Source organism: Eucalyptus grandis, chromosome 5 (genome assembly GCF_016545825.1).
Source record: "Eucalyptus grandis isolate ANBG69807.140 chromosome 5, ASM1654582v1, whole genome shotgun sequence".
NCBI classification, from domain to species: Eukaryota; Viridiplantae; Streptophyta; class Magnoliopsida; order Myrtales; family Myrtaceae; genus Eucalyptus; species Eucalyptus grandis.
This window is the reverse complement of record NC_052616.1, coordinates 10,052,416-10,073,903: the sequence shown is the minus strand read 5'-3', so window position 1 is coordinate 10,073,903 and position 21,488 is coordinate 10,052,416. Positions and strand designations below refer to the sequence as shown.

The window sequence follows — 21,488 nt, the reverse complement described above, 5'->3', positions numbered from 1 at the left end:
AGGGTTTTTCAGGATATTAACCCAATAAAAATAAGAAAAGAGGGAGGGGGACACGTGGAAGGACCCTAGAATTTCTTTTTTCCTCTAAAGAGAGAGAGAGAGAGAGAGAGAGAGAGAGAGGGTGAAAAGCGTTTCGGGGTACGAAAGGACAAAAGAGGAGGAGGAGGAGGATATCCGCGTCCTCGTCTCACGATACCTAACCAGGGGCCTCCGAGATGGAAAGATTCCTTTAATCTTGATGCGCACGACATTGCTTGGCGTGGTGATCTCCCCTTTATTGCTTTTGTTCACTCCAGGGGACAACGACGGCCGTACTTGTGCGGGAGATGATGGCAGATCGAATGGGAGGGAGAATAAGCGCGAGGCTAAGTAGCACCGATACGTAACACGAACACGCGACGCGACATGACACGTCGACACATCATTTCTTAAAAATAGATAATTCGACACGTTAAAATACGTTATATATTAAATAAATATTTTTTTATTCAGATTCAGTATTTTTATTTTTCGAAATTATTTTTTAATCTCATTTATTTATTTTTTTGATTAAAAAAATCCCCATTAGGTCCACCCCTCTCTCTTCTTTCCCTTGTCCATTCCCCCTTCCCATCACCCCCAACCCACCCAAATTTATTTTTCTTTCCCTCCCACCATCGTATTTCCCCCACCCCCAACGACCCAAATTTATTTTTCTTTCCCTCCCCACCATCATTCATTTCCCCCACCCTCAACCCACCCAAATTTATTTTTCCTTCCCTCCTCACCACTGATAGGCAGGCTGTCCCTGTCATTTCCCCTCCCCCCAAAATACGTGATGGCCCATCAAAAACCCTAACTCCTTTACATTCTCCTTCTCGCCGCTGGCCGCACGACCACCTTCCTCTCCTCTTCCTCTCGCCTTCGGCCCTTTCTCCCTTGCAGTTGCAGCCTCGTCGGATCCATTGTAGCATCACTCGCCTCAGTCTATGCTCTTTCTCTAGCCGTCTCTCGCCGTTGCAGGTCACTATTGCTCGCGGCCTCGTCTCTGCTCCCTCGCCATCGTTCCACCCTCCATAGTCTTCCGAACATGCATGTCGAAACGTGTCGGGCAAAAATTGACCACGTGTCGAAAAATCCGACACGTGTTGACCGTGTCCAAGCGTGTCGACGTGTCCAACACGCTCCGACACGTGTCGGACACAACACGGAAGCACGGGCAATATAGGCGGGAGGTGGCATTGCAATGCCCTAGTCTCCTAGACGAGGGGGAGATTTGAGAAGTGTATGGTGACTTCGCTATATAGTTTGATGGAAACTAAAGTAAGCTAAATACATCACGCAAATATCGGTTTGAAATTTTTGATGATCCAAAAATTAGTTAGAGATAAATTTATTATAAATATACTAGTTTGGAATTTTTCCTGATATCAACCTTATGAATTTCCACATGGATATGCCGCATCAACTGTCATGTGTTATCCAACTCAGTAATTTAATAGTAAAATTTAACGGGAGCTAAAAGAAAATAAACGTGTCACGAGTACACTAATTTAGAGTTTTCAATGATCCAAAAATTGGTCTAGGGAAAATATTTCATATTTATACTAATTTAGGGTTTTTCGTGATATTAATCAAAAACTTAAAAATTGATTAGAAAGATTATCCAATCTTGTGTCTTCTTTTTTCATTTTCGTAAACTCTATCAACTTTTCAAAAGTGGCAAATATTAAATTAAATGAAAAGAAAAAAAAACTCAAATTAGTTGCAAAAATTCCTGAATTTATATTTTGGTATTGTTAGGCCCTGCATGGTAACACTTCTCATTTCTGTTCTGAACATATTTTTTGTTTTTCTGTTCCCGGAACAAAAAAGAACAGAAACGCGTTTTGGTTGCGTTTCTGTTCTTTTTTTTGTTTTTTTGTTCCCGGAACAAAATTGGAGCAAAAAAAGAAACACAAAAAGTTGCTTCTCGTTCCAGAAACAATTTTGAAGAAACTCTTTTCTCTCTCTTCTCTTTTCTTCTTCTTTTCTTATTCTTTTTTTCTTCTTTTTTTTTGGCCGCCGGCAACGCCGTCGAGGGTCGGCGACCTCGCCGAGCGTCGCCGGCCCCGGCGAGGCTCGGCCTCGCCCGTGCCGGCGACACCGAGCCTCGCCTTGGCTGGGCGAGCTCGGGCTCGCCCCCGGATCCGGCAAGGCCGAGCCTCGCCCAACCACGGCGAGGCTTGGCCTCGCCAACCACGGCGAGGCTTGGCCTCGCCGGGGCCGGCGAGCCTCGCCACGGCTAGGCAAGGCTGCCGGCCCCGTCGGCCGGTCGCCGGAGGTCGGGACCGGCCGAAAAAAGAAAAAATAAAAAGAAAGGAAAAACTGAAAAATAAAATAAAAATGTTTAAAAAATTAAAAGAAACAAAAAAAGAATAAAATTTACCAAACGTGTTTCTATTCATTTTTTATTCCCGGAACAAACGTTACCAAACGCGTTCTTTTGTTCAAAAATTGTTCCCCGGAACAGAAACACTTTTTTTTTTTTTTATTTCTGTTCTCTGGAACAAAAAAAAAAAAAAAGAAACGTTACTATTCGCACCCTTAGATGCTGCCATTTGAGATCTGTGCTACAAAACTATTTTCTATAAGGGTAGTTAATCGTTTAATTTGGTTTCAAAAAATGTGAAGAGAAGGACTTTCCATTTGGTGAGAAAGTATCCATGGTCACCCAATTCTTTCTTGATGTTCTAAACTAGATCCGAGTTATGCGTTAAATGGTCGGTCTGTCATAATGACAATTCCATCAAGGGTTTAAAAACTTTGCGGATTCACTCACAACCACCAAAAAGGTGGCATTGCTTCAAACTCCAAACAGAAAAATGACGAGGACTCTCTCTCTCTCTCTCTCCAAACTAAAAACCTTCTTGTCACTTTTACACCGGCGGCATATCTTGGACTGTTGACGTACTCTGTAGGGATCACCTAAACAGTTTGACCTTTTTCCATTATTGGTGGACTAAATTGTGTCCTGAGTTCAGGAGCTAAAGATAGAGGAAACCCCACATAAAATCTAGGAGTAATACCAGTTTTGACACCAAAAGGAAAATGTGCCATAGAACCCAATATGGCATCTCTAAAGGTCCAGATTACATTGATCTACAGACTATTGGAAATGGTGATCCATTTTCTAGAATTTCCTAGAGTTGCTAAACTTCTAGAATTCCCTAGATGAAGTTTTTGGAAGAAAGAGAAAAATGTAGAAGCACATGTGTAGATCTCTCTAGAAGAAGAGATGATAAACTACAATCTAGAACTCTCTAGATTAAGCCAAAGTGGACAACATTCTATACAAATCTAGAATGTTGGTAGATCACCCTATAAATAGGAAAGAGGGGAGAGCATAGTAGAACAAAAAATGTAAAAGTGTGAGGGGATAACCCTCCACCTTGTGTGTGAGGTTTATACCTCCACCGGTGTGGAGGAGTAGAGCTAAGATAGTTTCTATATAATGAAATATTCCTCCATTACCAAAACATCTTGTACTATCCATTTCCATCAACTAGATAAATTATATCCTATGTTCTTTATCCTTTAATTATCCTATCTTGTCCATTTCCCATCCTCTATAAACCACACCATACACTTACACATATCACTAACCAAAAACTATAACTAATACCAAAACCATGCTTCCGTAGCGCACACATTCAAAATATTTTTATCATGGTATCAGAGCCAGGCATATCGGATGGTTATGGGCGTTTGTCCTCACCATCCTCAACTAAAAAGGCCAGAGCCCGAGCGAGAGCTAACGAGCCGAGCGAATCAAAGCCGGGCCGAGCCAAAGCCTACGAGAGCCAGAGCCAAAGTCCGAGCTAACAACTACAACTAAAAGCATTTTGATGTCCCAAGACATATGGGACATCGTTGAAGAAAAGTCATGCATGTTCAAAGGCAAGTGCAAGTGGTTCAACAAGAGAATGCAAGGGATCGTGGACGAAGAGGGAATAAAAGACATGGGACAAACTACAATATCCGAAGTATCCCGAAAATGGATCAAGGGGAGTGTTGGAAATGGTGATCCATTTTCTAGAATTTCCTAGAGTTGCTAAGGCTGCGTTTGGTTGCAAGTTGTTTCTGTTCCCAGGAACAGAATTTTTTTTTTTTTTGTTCCTGGGAACAAAAAAGGAACAGAAACGCGTTTGGGTGCGTTTTTGTTCCAAAATTGTTTTTTTGTTCCCAGAAACACATCTGGAACAGAAACAAGAAACAAAAAAAAAGTTGTTTCTTGTTTCTGAAACAAAATTGAGAAACACTTTTTTATTTTCTTCTTTTTTTTTCTTTTGCCAGTCGCTGGCCTCGGCCATGGCCGGCGACCGGCCGATGAGGGCTGGCGGCCTCTCCCAGCCACGGCGAGGCTCGCCGGCCCCAGGCAAGGCCGAGCTCGCCCAGCCCGGCGCGAGGTCGGCCTCGCCTTGGCTGGGCAAGCTCGGCCTCGCCGGATCCGGGCGAGCTCGAGCTCGCCCGGCCAAGGCGAGGCCGCCGGATCTGGGCGAGCTCGACCAAGGCGAGGCCGCCGGCCCTCGTTAGCCGGTCACCGGCCATGGCTGAGGCCGGCAACTGGCCAAAAGAAGAAAAAGGATAAAAAGAAAAAGAAAAAGAAAATAAGAAAGAAAATAGAAAAAATAAAATAAAAATATTAAAAAATAAAAGAAATAAAAAAATTATACAAATTTATCAAACGTGTTTCTGTTTATTTTTATTCCCAGAACAAGTTTACCAAACATGTTTTTTTGTTCAAAAATTGTTCCCGGAATAGAAACACTTTTTTCTATTTCTGTTTCCTAAAACAATTTTTAAACAGAAACGTTACCAAACGCATCATAAACTTCTAGAATTCCCTAGATGAAGTTTTTGGAAGAAAGAGAAAAATGTAGAAGCACATGTGAAGATCTCTCTAGAAGAAGAGAGGATAAACTACAATCTAGAACTCTCTAGATTAAGCCAAAGTGGACAACATTCTACACAAATCTAGAATGTTGGTAGAGCACCCTATAAATAGCAAAGAGGGGAGAGCATAGTAGAACAAAAAATGTAAAAGTGTGAGGGGATAACCCTCCACCTTGTGTGTGAGGTTTATACCTCCACCGCTGTGGAGGAGTAGAGCTAAAATAGTTTCTATATCATGAAATATTCCTCCATTACCAAAACATCTTGTACTATCCATTTCCATCAACTAGATAAATTATATCTCATGTTCTTTATTCTTTAATTATCCTATCTTGTCCATTTTCCATCCTCTATAAACTACACCATACACTTGCATATATCACTAACCAAAAACTATAACTAATACCAAAGTCATGCTTCCGCAGCGCACACATCCAAAATATTTTTATCAAAACAACTCAGCATAGGGAGAGCAAACCGCTGCCTATCCAATGGCTGGTGAAAGTTCAATCACACCATCAGATTCAAATGCATATACAACATATAATAGTCCAACAGTACCACCAATACTAACTGTACGTGTAAACTTTGGACTGCAGGTTTAGGTCGTGTCTCCACCACTGGTGAATACTATGCGCCCTCTTGTATTCCGGCGACGGATTTAAATTGATTGATAGATTTGCGGACGGGATTAGGTGCAAAGGCTCTGCCTGCTTCCCCATCGCACTCATGAACAGCAATCCGATAGAGTGTTGAGTAAGAGTGCTGAGTAGCTAACTTCTCAATAGCTCCTGGTCCGATCTCTTGCATCTTGTTTCGGTGCTCGAAATAACCAATGTACTCTGAATAGACGTGATCGGCTGCATTGACATACAGTGGAGGGGCCCAAGCAGATAAAGTGGCAAAAGAATCAGCAGATTGATTCCTGAGTTGTGGAGCCTTCATGGCTAACATGAGTCCAGCTGTGATCATGCTGGTGGTGAAGCGAATACCGAGCTTCACTTTAGTATTCTTGATCTTCTCAACCAGGACCGGCACATAAGGCGGATTGAAGAGGAAAGACTCAAGAAACAATCCCGTTTTGGCCATGTTCTGTCCTGCTAGCAGAGCAATGGCAGACCCCAGGGAGTGGCCAGCTAACCAGACCCTAGAATCGTCAGCGGTTGCAACCATATTCCGTACCGCCTGCATGGCAGTCTCGAAGCGAGATGTGGAGTGGAGCCCATGCTGGAGCAAGAGAAGACCCAGCATAATATCTCGAGAGTCCAACTCTTTCTTGGTCATGGTTCCTCCGAAGGTGACCACGAAATGCGGTCATGTGGAGTGGAGCCCATGCTGGAGCAAGAGAAGACCCAGCATAATATCTCGACGAGAGACCGATTCTTTCCTGGTCATGGTGCCTCGGAAGGCAACCACGAAATCCATAAAAATCGGCACGTAGAATATGGCATTTTTTTGGACAGCTTTTTAAATTTGAATACGTTAAGTTTTCAAAATTGTAAAGGAAAAGCGAAGATAAAACTTAAAAGTTGACCTAGAGAATTATCTAATTCATTTTCTTTTTCTTCAATTTCCGTAAACTCTCTTGACATCTCAAAAGTGGTAAATATTAAATTAGAAAAGACGAAATAAAAACTCAAATTAGTTGCAAAAGTTCCTAAATTTATATGTTGGCATCACCGGATACTTTCCATTTGAGATTTGTGCCGTTTTGACAAACTAATTTCTTATGAGAGTTGTTATATCACTTGATTTGCATCTCCAAAAATGCGAAGAAAATGAACTTTTCATTTAGTGAGAAAAGCACCCACCATCGTCGCCCAACCTTTCTTATATTTCCAAACTGGATCCGACTAGTCTAGCAAGCATCATGACAATTTCGCAAAGGGGTAAGGCGGATAACATTGCTTCAATCTCCAAACTGAAAAATGACAAGAGGACTCTTTCTCCCACCCACACGGACACAAACAAACTGAAAGCACATCTGTCACTTCCAAACATATGAAATATGCGAGACAGTAAAAAGGAAATGCGCCACACAACAGGTCCAGGCAACATCGATCCGCACATAAACAATTCAGCACACGGAGATCAACACAACTGTGTATTCAATGACTTGGGCAAGTTCAATCACGTCATCAGATCCAAGCGCATAAGCGACGAGAACTAACAGTCCAACGATACCGCCAATACTAATACTCGTACTTGTAAACTTCGGACTCCAGCTCCAGGTCCAGCTTCCACCATTCGCTAATTTTATGCGCCCTCAGGAAACACTTCGGCGGCTTTGAATTGATCGATAGATTTGCCGATGGGATGAGGTGCAAAGGCTCTGCCTGCGTCCCATTCTCGCTCATGAACAACAATATCACAGAATAACGACTAGCAATCTTGCGGATACCTCCTAATCTGAACTTTTGCATCCACTTTCCGTGCTCGAAATAGCCAATGTATCCCGAGCAGACGCAATCAGCCTTGTTGACAAACAGCTGAGGAACCCAAGGGGACAAAGCCGCAAAAGAATCGGCCGATTGTTTCAGCTGTTCCGGAGACTGTTTAGCTAGCGCCGCTGCAGCACATAACCCGCTTTCGGCTAACTGGAAAGCCCGCTTCCAGATCTTGCTCTTGATCTTCTCAATCGGAACAGATGCATAAGGCGGGTTGAAGAGGAAAGACTTGAGATAATATCCCTTTTTGGCCATGTTCTTTCCAGCTTCCAGAGCAATGGCAGACCCCAGGGAGTGGCCAGCTAACCAGACCACCTTAGAATTGCCGGCGGCTGCAACCAAGTCTTCTACCGCTTGCACGGCAGTCTTGCAGCGAGACGAGGAGTGAAGCTCATTCCTTAAAAACTGAACATCCAGCTCAATATCTCGAAAGAAGGATTCTTTCGTGAACAAGGTGCCTCGGAAGGCGACCACGAAACACGGTCCATCTGCTGAGTGGTTACATGAGGATGGCAGAGGCTTATACTCGAAGATGGCACCGAAGATAGGAGAGTCAGCCCCATCTACGAGTATGCGCTTCAACTGAAAAGCGAAAGTTTCCCACCAAGGAGGAGCAAGAGCCTGGGAACCTTCACGTTTCCCCCGGCGGTCCCGCTCTAAGACATAGGCACCTTTAACCAAAGAAGCAACAACCGACCTCCCATGATCTGCATTTTTCCTATGTTAGAAGTCCAAAGAAATGTTAGTGTCGTCGGTATGTTTGCTGATAAAGAAACTTTGTAGCTAGACTAAGCTAAATACCCGTATCATCGTTACACGCGAAAAGAAGAAAACGAAACATCGGATTCGAGAGAAGTTTAAAATGCCATATTTTCGAAAAAGCTTCTCATGCGGTCTGAACTCGGTGCCGAACGAAAAGTTGGCACTCCACACGTGGCTGCTTCTGTCCCAAAACTACGAACCGGATGTGTCCATGAACCAAATAAAGTGTTATATCACTGGGAAAATTGTCCAAAAAGTTCTAAACTTATTGCACTTTTGCTAATTTAGTCTTAAACCTTTTAACTTTGCTAATTTGGTCCTAAACCTTTTTACTTCTTGCAGATTCAATCCATCTAGCCAATTTTGACCGAAAAATACTAACGTGGACAATTTTAATAATATTTAATATTTTTTTGAATTTTTATTTTTTTTTTGTTTTTTCCTTTTCTTTTTAGCTTTCCTTGCCTTTTCCAATGGTTGGCCACTAGCCACAGCCAGTTGGCTAACCTCGCCCGCCCAGGCGACGACGACGTTGGGCGAGGTTGCCTTGGCTTGGGTGAGGGTTAGCCTCACTAGAAGGGAAGCCCTCGCCGATGCTTGCCCTCACCCAGGCGAGTGTCGATCGGCCAAGGGAGAGGGCCGGCCTCGCCAGATCTGGTCTAGGCGAGGCTGACACTTGCTTGGGAGAGGGGGAGCCTTGGCGAGGGCTCCCCTTGCTAGATCTGGCGAGGCTGGCCCTCACCTAGGCCAGGGTGGCCTTGCCCAGCGTCGCCATCCCTCGGCCGATTCCTGGCGAGGCCTCCTAGCCTAGGTAAGGGTTGGCCTCACCCAGGCGTGGGTGACCCTTGCTGGGTTGTGCTTGGGCTAGGGCTCCTCCTCGCCTGGCCAGGCCTCGCCTGTGGCGGGCGAGGCCAGCCGTCACCTGTGGCTGGTGGCCAGCCACCGGAAAAGGTAAAGAAAGCCAAAAAGAAAAGAAAGAAAAGAAAAAAAAAGGAAAAAACAGAAAAAATAATTCAAAAAATATTAAAATATTATTAAAAATTGTCCACGTCAACGCTGTCAGTCCTATGTGGCATCGCTGTGTCCATGTTAGCATTTTCCAACCAAAATTAGCCGAATGGACTAAATCGGCAAGAAGTGAAAAAGTTTAGGACTAAATTAGCAAAGTTAAAATGTTTAGGATTGAATTGGCAAAAATGCAATAAGTTTATGACTTTTTGGACAATTTTCCCGTTAAATCACATGGCAACCGTTGAGGACAAAGTTATAACATGTGGTGCATGTTGCGGGCAAATCAACACTTGGCAATGACAGCTCATGACATATTAAAGGTCACGTGTCTAGTAAAACTCCTTTTTGGCCTAGTATCGAGAAAAACTCTATGATGAAGTAATCGGAGATAAGCGTCCAAGGGGGGAGGCAAGTGCTCGTGGCCCATAAGGGAAGTTCGTCTGTTGAGAAACAAACTAATTACCAAAGTAGATGGAAATTACACCATAGATGCACCTTCTCAGTCAGGTTTTTTCATGTTTTTTTTTTTTTTTTTTTGACGAGAGGTTTTTTCCATGTTAAGTTATGGAAAAGTTGGACAGCTAGGATAGTGCTGAGTTCTTTGCATGTTTAAAAAGTCCTGTATCACTTGCTCAAAAAAATAAAAAGTCCTGTATCACACGGTAACTAGCTATCGCCAAATAACTGAGACAAAGGTGAAGGGAACTTAAAAGGCATGACTTGGGCCTCTCGTTCAATGAGGAAAGAGAGAATTTGAGGTCTTACCAGTCAATGCGAGTACGGGCCCGAGGCCCCGAACGGTGAAAATCTTGATTCTTGAAGGCCATGATCTCGCGGTGAAAATGTTGATTCTTGAAGGCCATGATCTCACAAGTTCAATCAAGACTTCTCCTTTGTAACCCTGAAAGCAAAAGCTACTCAGAATAGGAAAAGTATCAAAAAGTTCTAAACCTATTATATTGGTACCGATTCAGTTATGAATTTTTCAATTAGACCAATTTAGTCTTAAACCATTTCATATTGGTATCAATTCAATCCATCTAGCCAGTTTTGGCTGGCCGACGCTGACATGGACATCGGCCGGTTGTTGAATGATAATGTGGCAATTTTTAATAAGTTTTTTTTCAATTTTTTTTATTAATTTTGTCCTTTTCTCTTTTTTTTTTTTTTTTTTTTCCCTTTTCCTTCTCGTTGGTCATTGAGAGTATAGTTCAAGGAGGAAGAAGAGAGAAAAAAAGGAAAAAAAAAAAGAAAAGGAAAAATTAATAAAAATTCGAATATATATTTAAAATTTGCCACATCATCATCCGACCCGCGTCCACATCAGCGTCGATCGCCCAAAATTGACCGGATGAACTAAATTGATATTAATGTAAAAAATTTTATGACTGAATTAATTTAATTGAATAGTTTATGACTAACTTGGTACTGATACAATAGGTTTAGAACTTTTTTAGTACTTTTTTTCGCTCATAATCGAACCATTCCATATGGCAGTTAGTAAATGACGTGCATAATTGTGCATCCATATTCGTACTCGGCTCACTTCACTGTAATTAAATCTATGTACTACAAGAAGAATCAACTGTGTATTTTTATGGGAGAATTACAAAAAAAGTCCTAAACCTATTGCAATTGTTCCAATTCAGTCATAAACTTTTTTTTTTTTTATAGTCAATTTAGTCCTAAACCTTTTACAATTGTGTCGCTTAGTCCATCCAGTCAAAATTGGCCGGCCGGACTGACACGGACGTTGGTCGTCCAACGAAAGCTAACATGGCAATTATTAAATATTTTTAACATTTTTAAATTTTTAAATAATTTTAAATAATTTTGAATTTTTAAATTCTTTTTTCTTTTTTTTTCTTCACTTTCTCTTTCCTGGCCGGCAAGACCAACCTCACCGGCAAATGGTGAGGCCGCCATCGCTAGATCCGGCGAGGAGCCTTGCTTTGGCTAGTAGGGCCTCACCTAGCCAAGGCGAGGGTCCACCTCACCGCATCTCGGGGCCAGCGACCTCCTCGAGGTTGGGTGGGGCTAAGCCTCGCCCAGCGACAGTGAGGCCAACCTCGCTAGATCTGGCGACGGTAACCTCCCCAAGGCTGGGTGGGGCCGAACCTTGCCTAGCAATGGTGAGGCCAGCCTCACCGGCCCTCGCCTCTGGTTGGCGCTGGCTAGCCAGAGAAAAGAGAAAGTGAAAAAGGAAAAAAATTCAAAAATTCAAAAATATTTAAAATTTTGAAAAAAATATATTAAAAATTGTCATGTCAGCCTTTTCGTTGGACGGCCAACATCCACGTTAGTGCTGGCTGGCCAATTTTGGCCGGATAGATTAAACTGGCACAATTGTAAAATGTTTATGACTAAATTGACTAAAAAAAAAGTTTATGACTGAATTGGCACAATTGCAATAGGTTAAGGATTTTTTTTTAATAATTCTCCCGTATCTTTTTCATCAACAAATGCAACTATTTAAAGTTGGCTCGTGAAGTTTTGAGTTCCATCGAATTATTATGCGTCAGGGACCTTCTTTTTTCTTTAATACCCACTAAAAGTGTACCCACAAAAAAGGTTCGGGAGGGAGTTCAACTGGCCTAGATGATTCGGAAAAATCTTCCCTCTTTAGATTATGTCCTAATCTACATCCTATCCACTTCCACTTATCCCAGAAAGATTGAGCAAAGTATCACGCAACAAGGATCCAAAGAGACATCGAGGAAGAAAAAAAAATGGAAATTTGGTAATATAAAAGATCCTCCCATCCCCCCAAGCTATTATTGTTTGTAATGACATCCAATTCATTCCAAACAATCTCACAATCAATGCACACGGCAATGCGACAATAGATTAGAATTTAACTAAATGGATGGAAGCGGTTCATGAGAGGTGGACCGACCCAATCAAGCTTGAGTTTTTCTAACTTGGCTTAAGTTGATACGGATTTTTTATAAGATGTATCTGTGTTCTTTTACCAGACGGATTGTTAGGTCACAGGTCGAACTGGATTTTGTATAGCAATGACCACGTGTCCTCGAGATAATCTCATTTTTAAACATTGGAAATGAGTTTCGACCAAAAACAAAATGTAAAAAAAAAAATAAAAATTAGAAATGTGGTTGTGAACATTGGTCTTGTCTTTTGTGCCTTGTAATATATTGATGACCAAGCAGGTAGACAGAGATCCCGATGAAAAGGGAAGATAAACAAAGCGTGATGACCTCCAAATTCAAAAACAAATCCAGCATACCATGTCTTTTCAATGAAAAGTAATGCCCATTTCTTCGTTGGCTTATACTGACTTTGTTTCTTTTTACTTTCAAATTCAACCATAGTGTGCTTCTTATTGTTGTCACTACTGATTGTCATCATAAAAGAGGTATCTCTTAATTAAGAGAAGATGTGACTCTTGATAAAAAAAAAAAAATACGTGACTCTTGATGGTAAAAAGAGATGACTTTTTGCCCTAAAAGAAAGTTATGGGTAGTTTAGTAGTTATGAAGAAAATTTATTCTTGATATGAAAAGTGATGATGGTTGAGAATAAAATACTTATTTTCAAGAGATATGTTGATTAGTTGTCTATGGATAGAGATCAATTTACATATTATTTATAATAACCCCAACTATTCATGTATACTTCATCTTTAGAACTCTCTTTTATTTTCTTTTCATACACGCAACTTTAACACATTCAAATTAAAATTCCAAAAGAGAATTGGGTAATTGCCGAACTCTACTACTTTTCTATCTACATCAGCAATCAAATTTCCCCAACAATTGCCACATTTGCCAAGCACATCAGCATTAGAAAACATGCATAGACAAAGACCTAAAGAAGGCACATGCGCACTTAAGCAGGCATGCAAACACAAGTCCTACAATGCTACTCTTCCTTTTTATTTATCATTATTCTACATGTATACAATCTATATGGATGAATTCATTAGGTCAAATAATTGAATAGCATAGATAAAAATATCAATATTGCATCGATTCAAAGGTAAAAGTTCGTATAATTTATTATTCATATGTTCTTTAGAATTACCTCATTGTCAAGGTCAAGCTGAGCTCTGAATCACAGATTTAGGGCTCGCTCAACCTTAAATCCAGAATCTAAGGCCCAATTTTGCCGGCCAAGCTTGATCTTGACGACGGAGGACTGAAACAGCGGCGAGATGGATTGAGATAGTGGTGGAACGGCGGTGGTGGCGGTGGTGGGGCGTCCGTGTTGGAGTAAAAAGGAATAAGAAGAAAAAAATAAAGGAAAAAGAAAAAAGAAGAGGCGAGGGGAGGGGGGATAGAGAGAAGAAGAAAAAATAAAATAAAGGGATAAGGAAGAGAGGAGGAGCGAAGGAAGAGAGAGGCGAGACCGTCACGTGAGGGAGACTTCTAGCGTGATGGGCCCCCGGCGACACGGGTGGGATTTTGACACGCCACATTGAAAAAATATTAGCTGTACTTAATATGCCAAGTAGGATATGTAACAAACCATTCGAGAATCGACACGCGGCAATGTCGCCCACCAAAATTTTATCTCTTCTTCCCTCTCTCGCCCGCTCTGCCCTCCATCTCTGTAACCCCACACCCAATTCCTCCCCCCACTCTTCTTCCGCAGTTGCAATCGGCGACCTTGACGACGGTGAAGAAGCACTCCTGAATCTCGCAATCAATTCGGGAGCTGCTGCGGTTGGTTTATAAGCCGAAAGCCTGCTCGACCCCATCAATGCACCAATATCGATCAGTACTTGCGCATCGTCGGCAAGGACGACAGGTTCGATGTAGTGTACGACAGGTCCGACACACTGATCACAATTCCGGAGTCCCCGGAGGTCGAATACCTCGGGAAGTTGCCGTCAGAGATGGATCAGAGGCGGTGGCGGTGACTTGGTTCGTTGGACTAAAGAGAGCAAAGCTAGTCATGAGTTGGGCATGAGCGAAAGTTTTAGAGAGAGGGAAAAGATTGGGCGTGGGGTTGCAGACATGGAGAGAGGAACCCGAAATTTGGGTGGCCTCGATTGTCACCTGCCGATTCCTGGGTGACTTTCTACTTATCCTACCTGCTATGTTAGATACAGTCCACATTTTCTATTTACTCGTCGCGACGCACTTGGGTCTTTGTCACGTCTTGGTCGAGTACAACGCAAGTCTTCCTTTGCATGAATATTCTACTGGGATCTGGGAAAACGCCGTCGTTTGACACGGCTCCTTCGGGCGAGTCGTCGGCCGGAGCCTTAGTTTAAGGCATTTTCGCTAGACTCCGAATGGAACAACGCACGGCCAATTTTGTCCCCATTTCTCTTCTCGCCTCATTGGAGGCTGAAGAGAGCAAAACAACTTGAGTACCCCAGGCAAAAATGTCCTTCATTCACTTAGAATAATAGGTTTTGCAATACTTTTTCTAGATTGGCTTAGGTCATTAATAATTAGTTATATTCTGATTTGTGTATTTAAGATGAGTACATGCAATTGTAATTATTTTTTTCGTACTTGTTTAAATTATGTCTCGAGTTTGAGTTCACGAATAAACTAGAAAAGTTTCGATGGGAAATGGCACATGAAAATAGGAAATAATTTCTTGTTCCCTTCGGTTGAGATTTCCTTGGAGAAATCATAGAAGGAAGTTTTATTCTTAAGTATCATCGGCCAAAACTTCCTTTATCGAGGCTCACATTCTTTTTATTTTATACTTTATATATAGGGAAAATTTTAAATAAGAATTTGAAGTATCATCATTTTCTCAAATAAATGACTAAAGTAAACATTGTTTTAAATAAACGATTGAAGCGCCATCTTTTTTTTTGAAATAAAGATTTGAAGTAGACTTTATTTTAAATAAGGACCAAGTGCCATGTCAATCTAAAAAAAAGGCTTGATCTTACCAAATGATCGCAAAATTTTCCATCGTTTACTTTTTCTTTTTTTTTTCTTTCCATAAAAAACTCAAAAAAGAAAAATAAAGTTAAATCTTTAAAAAACACAAAAAAAAAAAAAAAAATAGGTGGGTGGGTTGGCTCTCTTGCCTATGGCTACTACCCCATCGCCAGTGGGGTGGCAGACATGGTCAACGGGGTCGTTGACAATGGGGTGAGGGCCATAGGCGGGAGAGCTAGCCTTCCACCCTTTTTTGTAGTTTTAACTTTAATTTTCTTTTATTTATGGAAAAAATAGAAAAAGAAAAAAAAGAAAGAAAAAAAAGAGAGAGTAAATGATGGAAATGCCCTCAATCATTTGGTGAGATCATACCCTTCTTTGAAACTAAAATTACATCAGATGGTTGCTACAAGTGAAAATGGCGGCGGAAGAGAGGAAGGAGGAAGGTCTTGACGAAGAAGATGGCTTGCGCAGAACGAATTTCCTCGCCTGAAAAGGGGGCCATAACGAAGGGGAATAAAGAAATTCCTTTTCATTTTTCCTTTTATTTTCCTTTCTTGATATTTTAGCTGTAATAAAATTGCAAAATACAGAAAAAAAAAATGTTATTTTTACATTTACAACTTATGGTTCTGCTAAAAAAAATAATATGAAAATATTAAAAGTTTCAAATATTTCCAATTAAATAAGAGTTATTCCAAAAAATCTACGAAAAGCTAAAATGTAAAAGTAAATGCTTGGAGTGATATTCATAGCTCACTTTTTGCGATAATATGAATTTCATAATATTCCTATTTATTAATAGAAAGCGATTAAGATAAATGGTTTTATAATGTATAAAAATCAGCATACAGACTATGACATCTTTTTGGATAGCTTTTTAAATTTGAACACGTCTCGTTTTCAAAATTGTAAAGGAAAAGTGATAATAAAGCTTAAAAGTTGACTTGGAGAATTATCCGATTCTTTTTCTTCTTTTTCTATTTCCCTGAACTCTCTCGACATCTCAAAAGTGGCAAATGTTGAATCAGAGAAGAAGAAACAAAAACCCAAATAAGTTGCAAAGTTTCCTAAATTTATAAGTTTGTATCGTTAGATGCTTTTCGTTGGAGATTTGTGCCGTTTTGACAAACTGAAAGAAGACAAAGGCAAGGAAAAAGAGAAGAGAGCGTTGGGGAAATTTTCTATATTTCTGTGTATACATCTCAATTTACACTTGTGAATATATAATACAAATCATGTATAAGAAAAGGAAACCAAATAATCTATGAATTGGATATGATATTAATTGATCCTATTAATTGATCCCAATGGTATCTAGAAGATATTGCGTATCTTCCAACACTCCCACTCAAACTGGTGGCTTGTAGATATCCAAGACACCTAACTTGCTCAATAGATACGGATGCTGTCTCTGACATAAGGGTTTGGTGAAGATATCTGCTGGCTATTATTCTGTTCCAATTCCCTGTGTTTCAATCACTCCTTGTTGGATTTTCTCTTGAGTGAAATGGCAATCCACTTTTATGTGCTTTGTTCTCTCATGAACAATGGGATTCAACGCAAGTTTGAGAGTTGCATCATTATCGCATAATAATTTAGTAGGTCCTTTAACTCGTATCCCAAGGTCCTGAAGTAGGCCTCGCAACCAGACTATTTCACAGGTGGTCTTTGCCATGGCTCGATATTTTGCTTTTGCTGAAGATAATGAGATAGTTGGTTGCTTCTTTGTCTTCCATGAAAGTGAAGAATTCCCCAATTTAATACAGAAACCGGTGACAGATCTTCTGCTCAGCGGACATGTCGCATAATTCGCATCACAATATGCAGTCATACTCATATCACATTTTCTGGAAAGAAGAATCCCAAGACCAAGACATTTCTTCAAATATTTCACTACCTTCAAAGCTACATTCATATGCGACTGCTGTGGCTTGTGCATAAATTGACTGAGCGTTTGCACTGCATAACTTATGTCTGGTCTGGTCATAGTCAGATATATGAGTCTCCCAACAAGCTTCTGATAACTCAAAGGATCTCCGAGAACAGGATCATCTTCTTGAGATATTCTAGCATCATAATCTGCCGTAGTTAGTTTAACATTTTGCTCAATTGGAATAGCGGCTGGTTTGCATCCTAATAGACCTGTTTCTGATATGATTTCCAAGGCAAATTTTCTTTGGTTGAGTGAAATCCCCTGGTCCGATCGTGCAATCTCAATTCCAAGGAAATATTTGGATTGACCCAAATCCTTTATATGAAAGGCAGAATGCAAATATTCCTTGAAGTTTTTGATAGCTACTTCATCATTGCCCATAATAAGTATATCGTCTACATATATCATCAAATAGATAGACAACGTACCTTTGGTCCATGTAAAAACAACATAACCATATTTGGATTGATGAAAACCAGCAGTTATCAGGGAGTCTGCAAATTTGGCATACCATTGTTTGGAGGCTTGTTTAAGGCCATACAGGGATTTGCAGAGACAACATACTCTATTCTCCCCCTGTCTCCGTAAGCCCTGCGGCATGTCCATGTAAATTTCTTCATGTAAATCTCCATGCAAGAAAGCATTGTGGACATCCATCTGGTGTAAGGGCCAATCCTGAAATGTTGCCATAGAAAGAAAAGAACAAACAGTAACATCTTTGGCCACAGGGGAGAAGGTTTCGTGATAGTCGAAGCCCTCGCGTTGTGTGAAACCTTTGGCAACTAATCGTGCTTTGTATCTTTCTACTGATCCATCTGCTCGATACTTAATCTTGTATACCCATTTGCAACCAATTGCCTTTCTATGAGGCGGTAATGGGACAATTTCCCATGTCTGATTGTCCACTAAGGCTTGGAGTTCTGCCTCTATAGCCTTATGCCATCGCGGATCAGTGCATGCTTCATTATAAGTGGATGGTTCTCGCTCTTCAGATATGCGAGTGATGCAACATCGATGTTCCGAAGATAATTGATCAAAAGAGACATAGGAAGAGATTGGAAATCTAGTACCTGACGGGTTCCATGCACCACATATGTAATCTCGGGTCCAAGTTGGCGGGCGCGTAGCTCGTCCGGAACGTCTCGGTTGATCATTCTTTGGAGGTGATTGGTATGCTTGAGTCTGTGATTGAGAAAATTCATTTGTATCCCCTTCATTGGAGTCTTGAGCCATCACTTCAATAGGAGGAGTCACTTCACCAGGGGATGGAAATCCTGGAGAGTTGTTTGTATATTCGGAGAAAGGGAAGAAAACATATTTCGGATGATTGGAGACCTCCTCGATATGGGTAACATAAGAGTGTACTTTATCAATTGTTGAGTCTTGAGTAGCAAAAGGAAAAACAGATTCCTGGAACACGATGTCTCTGCTTACAGAAAACTCTTCTGTTAATGGATCAAACACTTGATATCCCTTTTGAAGAGTAGGGTATCCCATGAATATGCAGCGGCGGGCACGAGGACCCATCTTATCTCTAGGGCCTACTATTGTGGCATAGCATAAACAACCAAAGACCTTCAAATGACTTAACTGTAGTTTAACTGTAGTTTCTTGCCAAAAAGTAACGTAAAAGGAGTTCGTCCACTGAGTACCTTAGTTGGCGTGCGGTTGATCAAGTATGCTGCAGTCAATACATAATCACCCCAAAATTTGTCTGGAACTGAAGCTTGAAATTTCAAAGCCGTGCAACGTCCAATAAATGGCGATGCTTCCATTTTACCACGCCATTCTGCTGTGGTGTATAAGTGCATGAACTCTCATGCAAAATCCCTTGAGAAGAGAATAGTGCAACACAGTCATGATTAAAAAACTCCGTGCCATTGTCCGTCCGAATTCGTTGCACAGATTTCCCAAATTGAGTCTTTGACAGAGAAAGAAAAATTTTCAAGTTCGATGAAACTTGACTCTTAGATTGCATGAGGAAAAACCATGTGGCTCTAGAATGATCGTCCACAATTGTGAGAAAAAATCGAGACCCATCATGGTTTGGGCTATGATATGGTCCCCATACATCAATATGAAGTAATGAGAAAATATTGTTTGCACGATTTTTGCTTATGGGAAAGGGAACACGTGATTGATTTGCAAGCGAACAAACATGACATCGAGGATAAGGGAATGAAGAACTATGATCCATTTTGGAATGCAGAAGACAATTTTCATCATTGGTGGTCAAATTACACAATGATTTTTTTTTATTACAAAGGATATCAAAAACACTAAGTTCCTTGGATGAATTATTTCAAAAAAATAAACCTTCATAGAGGCTACCCCAACCCATCAGTTTGCCAGTCGAACGGCCCTGAAAAATATAGGAATCGGCATTGAAAAGAACACGACATGAATTGTCCTCACATGCTATAGACACGTAAATCAGGTTAAATTGAAAACCTAGGACATAGAGAACATTTTTTAGGATAATCTTAGGACTAAGTTAGACTGTTCTTGTTATGGTGACATGAGTGGTGTTTCCGTTTGGTAATTGGACAGTAATGGGATTATCCAACTTTTCATGAATAATGGAAAATAGACTTTTGTCACATGCAATACAATCGCTGGCTCCAGAATCAACAATCCAAGTACTTCTCGACATCATATTTATTAGGTTATGAGAAATACTTGTGAAGCTGTGAAAGCTAGTACGAGCACCTAGAGGGGGGTGAATAGGTGTAAAAACAAATTTCCCCAGGTGAAATGTGCAACTTAAATCAGCAATAGATTATGAAAAGGAAATTAGACTCTTGTAAACAAATCGAGTTACGATCAAAGTAAAAGAGCGTAGGGAAGAGAATAAGAACACAGGGTTTATAGTGGTTCGGCTTAATTCAAGCCTACGTCCACTCTTCCACACTGACAGCTCACCGGCTGGATTTCACTATGAACTAAAAGAGTTGTTACAGTAAAGCTCTTTCTTGATTCCACAATATAGAGATTCTGCTACACTTTCTCAAGGTCTCACAATAATATAGAATCTCTTTTGAGTATAAGATCAATCAATTTAATTGACAAAGAACAAGGAGATTCAGACTTTGAAATTCTTCTATCACACATACACTCAAACAACTAGAATGTCTTCCTTATATACTCCTTCATGCTATCACACTCGTTGGCACTTACCAAAGGAATTCTTCCAATCTACCCGTTGGACAGAATCAATTAGGAAGATTTCGAGCTATTTAAGGAACATGACGATAGCCCACCAATTCTGCTCGCCCATACAATTAGGATCTAGGTTTCCATAAGTAGAACCTTCCAAATATACTTTGCCAATCAACGGATCCCAAATTCCCGAATCAATCTTAATTTGAATAATGGATTTCGACATGCTATATCCAGCCAAGAGATCTTCTTTAGTCGACAGAATCAAATCCTTAACGAAAAACTCCGTTTCGGATAAGCCTTCTTTGATGGTCTAGAAACTGTCAATGAGGATAGACTTTGGGTCTTGAGTCTGGCAGTCCGGAGGTCTTCAGACTTTGATGGAAGAGTCTGCAAGTCTTCAGACTAGACTGATGGAAACGTTTTGTCAACTTCAAAACACTCAAGGAAGTTTTCTCCAACAGAAGCTGCCTCCTTTATTGGGGGTCTCCATTTTTTGTAGGGCCTGTAACAATTGTTGATATTGTCCATAATTGATGGGTTGAGTGAAATCTGCTAATCCATTAATTTGATAAGCAACTGACTGACGATTCTTTTCCCTTTTTTTTCTCTAGGTCGACCGTGTAGTTTCCAGTAATTTTCGACTGTGTGGTGGGGCCTTTTGCAAAATTCACAATACAATTTCCCTTTATTTTTTGAATTCTGCCCATAATTCTTTGAAAAATAACCACCATTGGATCCTTTTGATGCTGAACCATCTCGGCCGTTCATCATCTGAAAGTCGCGGGCGCCTCTGGGACCGTCAGATGATGAAGAGCGATCCTGGCCATCGAAGCTAGAAGCCTTAAATATGTGCGGATCCGTAAGGAACCCTAGCACCGCACGTCTTTCTCCTTTCTCCTCTCTGTCTAGGGTTTTCGAAACCCTTTCTCTCCTCGTCGCCAGTGCAATACTTTCAACGCCTTTGGTCTCCGATGAGGTAAGACATTGGCTTTCCTCCTGCACCACCAATTGGAAGATCTAGCCAAGAGGCGGTGCAGGCTCCATCGCTAATATCTGCGAACTGAAACCAAGGTAAGAGTCATTTAAGATCAAGAGAAACCGAGTGGCTTTTTCTCAGTCTTTCATGTTTTTGTCCCGTCGAAGCATTTCCTCTGGCCCGTCTAGTTTCTCCTCGGCCGCTTCCAGCTCGTTCCACAGAGCTGAAAGCTTGTTGAAACATGCCGTGATGGTCATGTTTCCTTGCTTCAGTTCTGTGAGGGCTTGGTGCAGCGAGAAGATCTTCACTCGATCTAGCTTCCCGTACATTTCTTTAATGCTTTCCCAAATAGTCTTCGAGTCTTCCGGGGGGGTAAGCTAGCGACAATTTCGGGGCTTATACAATTTCCT

The 21,488-nt window shown here is 41.0% G+C and overlaps 2 protein-coding genes across 3 annotated transcripts in view; both read right to left on the bottom strand.

Annotated features, from left to right (window-relative positions):
* Positions 1–5,478: 5,478 nt before the first annotated feature.
* On the bottom strand, positions 5,479–6,225 carry LOC104446109 (GDSL esterase/lipase At4g10955; the record flags this gene model as incomplete). The annotated part of the gene is given in 2 exon segments (XM_018873956.2): positions 5,479–5,663; positions 5,665–6,225. Coding segments are annotated over 2 exon segments (741 nt in total), but the record flags the coding sequence as incomplete, so codon positions are not given.
* Positions 6,226–6,804: 579 nt separating this feature from the next.
* LOC104444000 (GDSL esterase/lipase At4g10955) overlaps positions 6,805–21,488 on the bottom strand; it is a 50,504-nt gene continuing 35,820 nt past the window's right edge. Inside the window, exons 1-3 of one of the 2 annotated variants that reach the window (XM_039312528.1) lie at positions 13,179–13,685; positions 9,900–10,035; positions 6,805–8,079 (exon numbers count right to left, since the gene is read on the bottom strand). In XM_039312528.1, coding sequence (XP_039168462.1) covers positions 7,107–8,079; positions 9,900–9,997 — 1,071 coding nt within the window. In that variant the 5' untranslated portion in view covers positions 9,998–10,035; positions 13,179–13,685 and the 3' untranslated portion in view covers positions 6,805–7,106. Of the gene's footprint in view, positions 8,080–9,899; positions 10,036–13,178; positions 13,686–21,488 lie in introns of those variants that run through there. The other variant, XM_039312527.1, reaches the window with a different exon arrangement.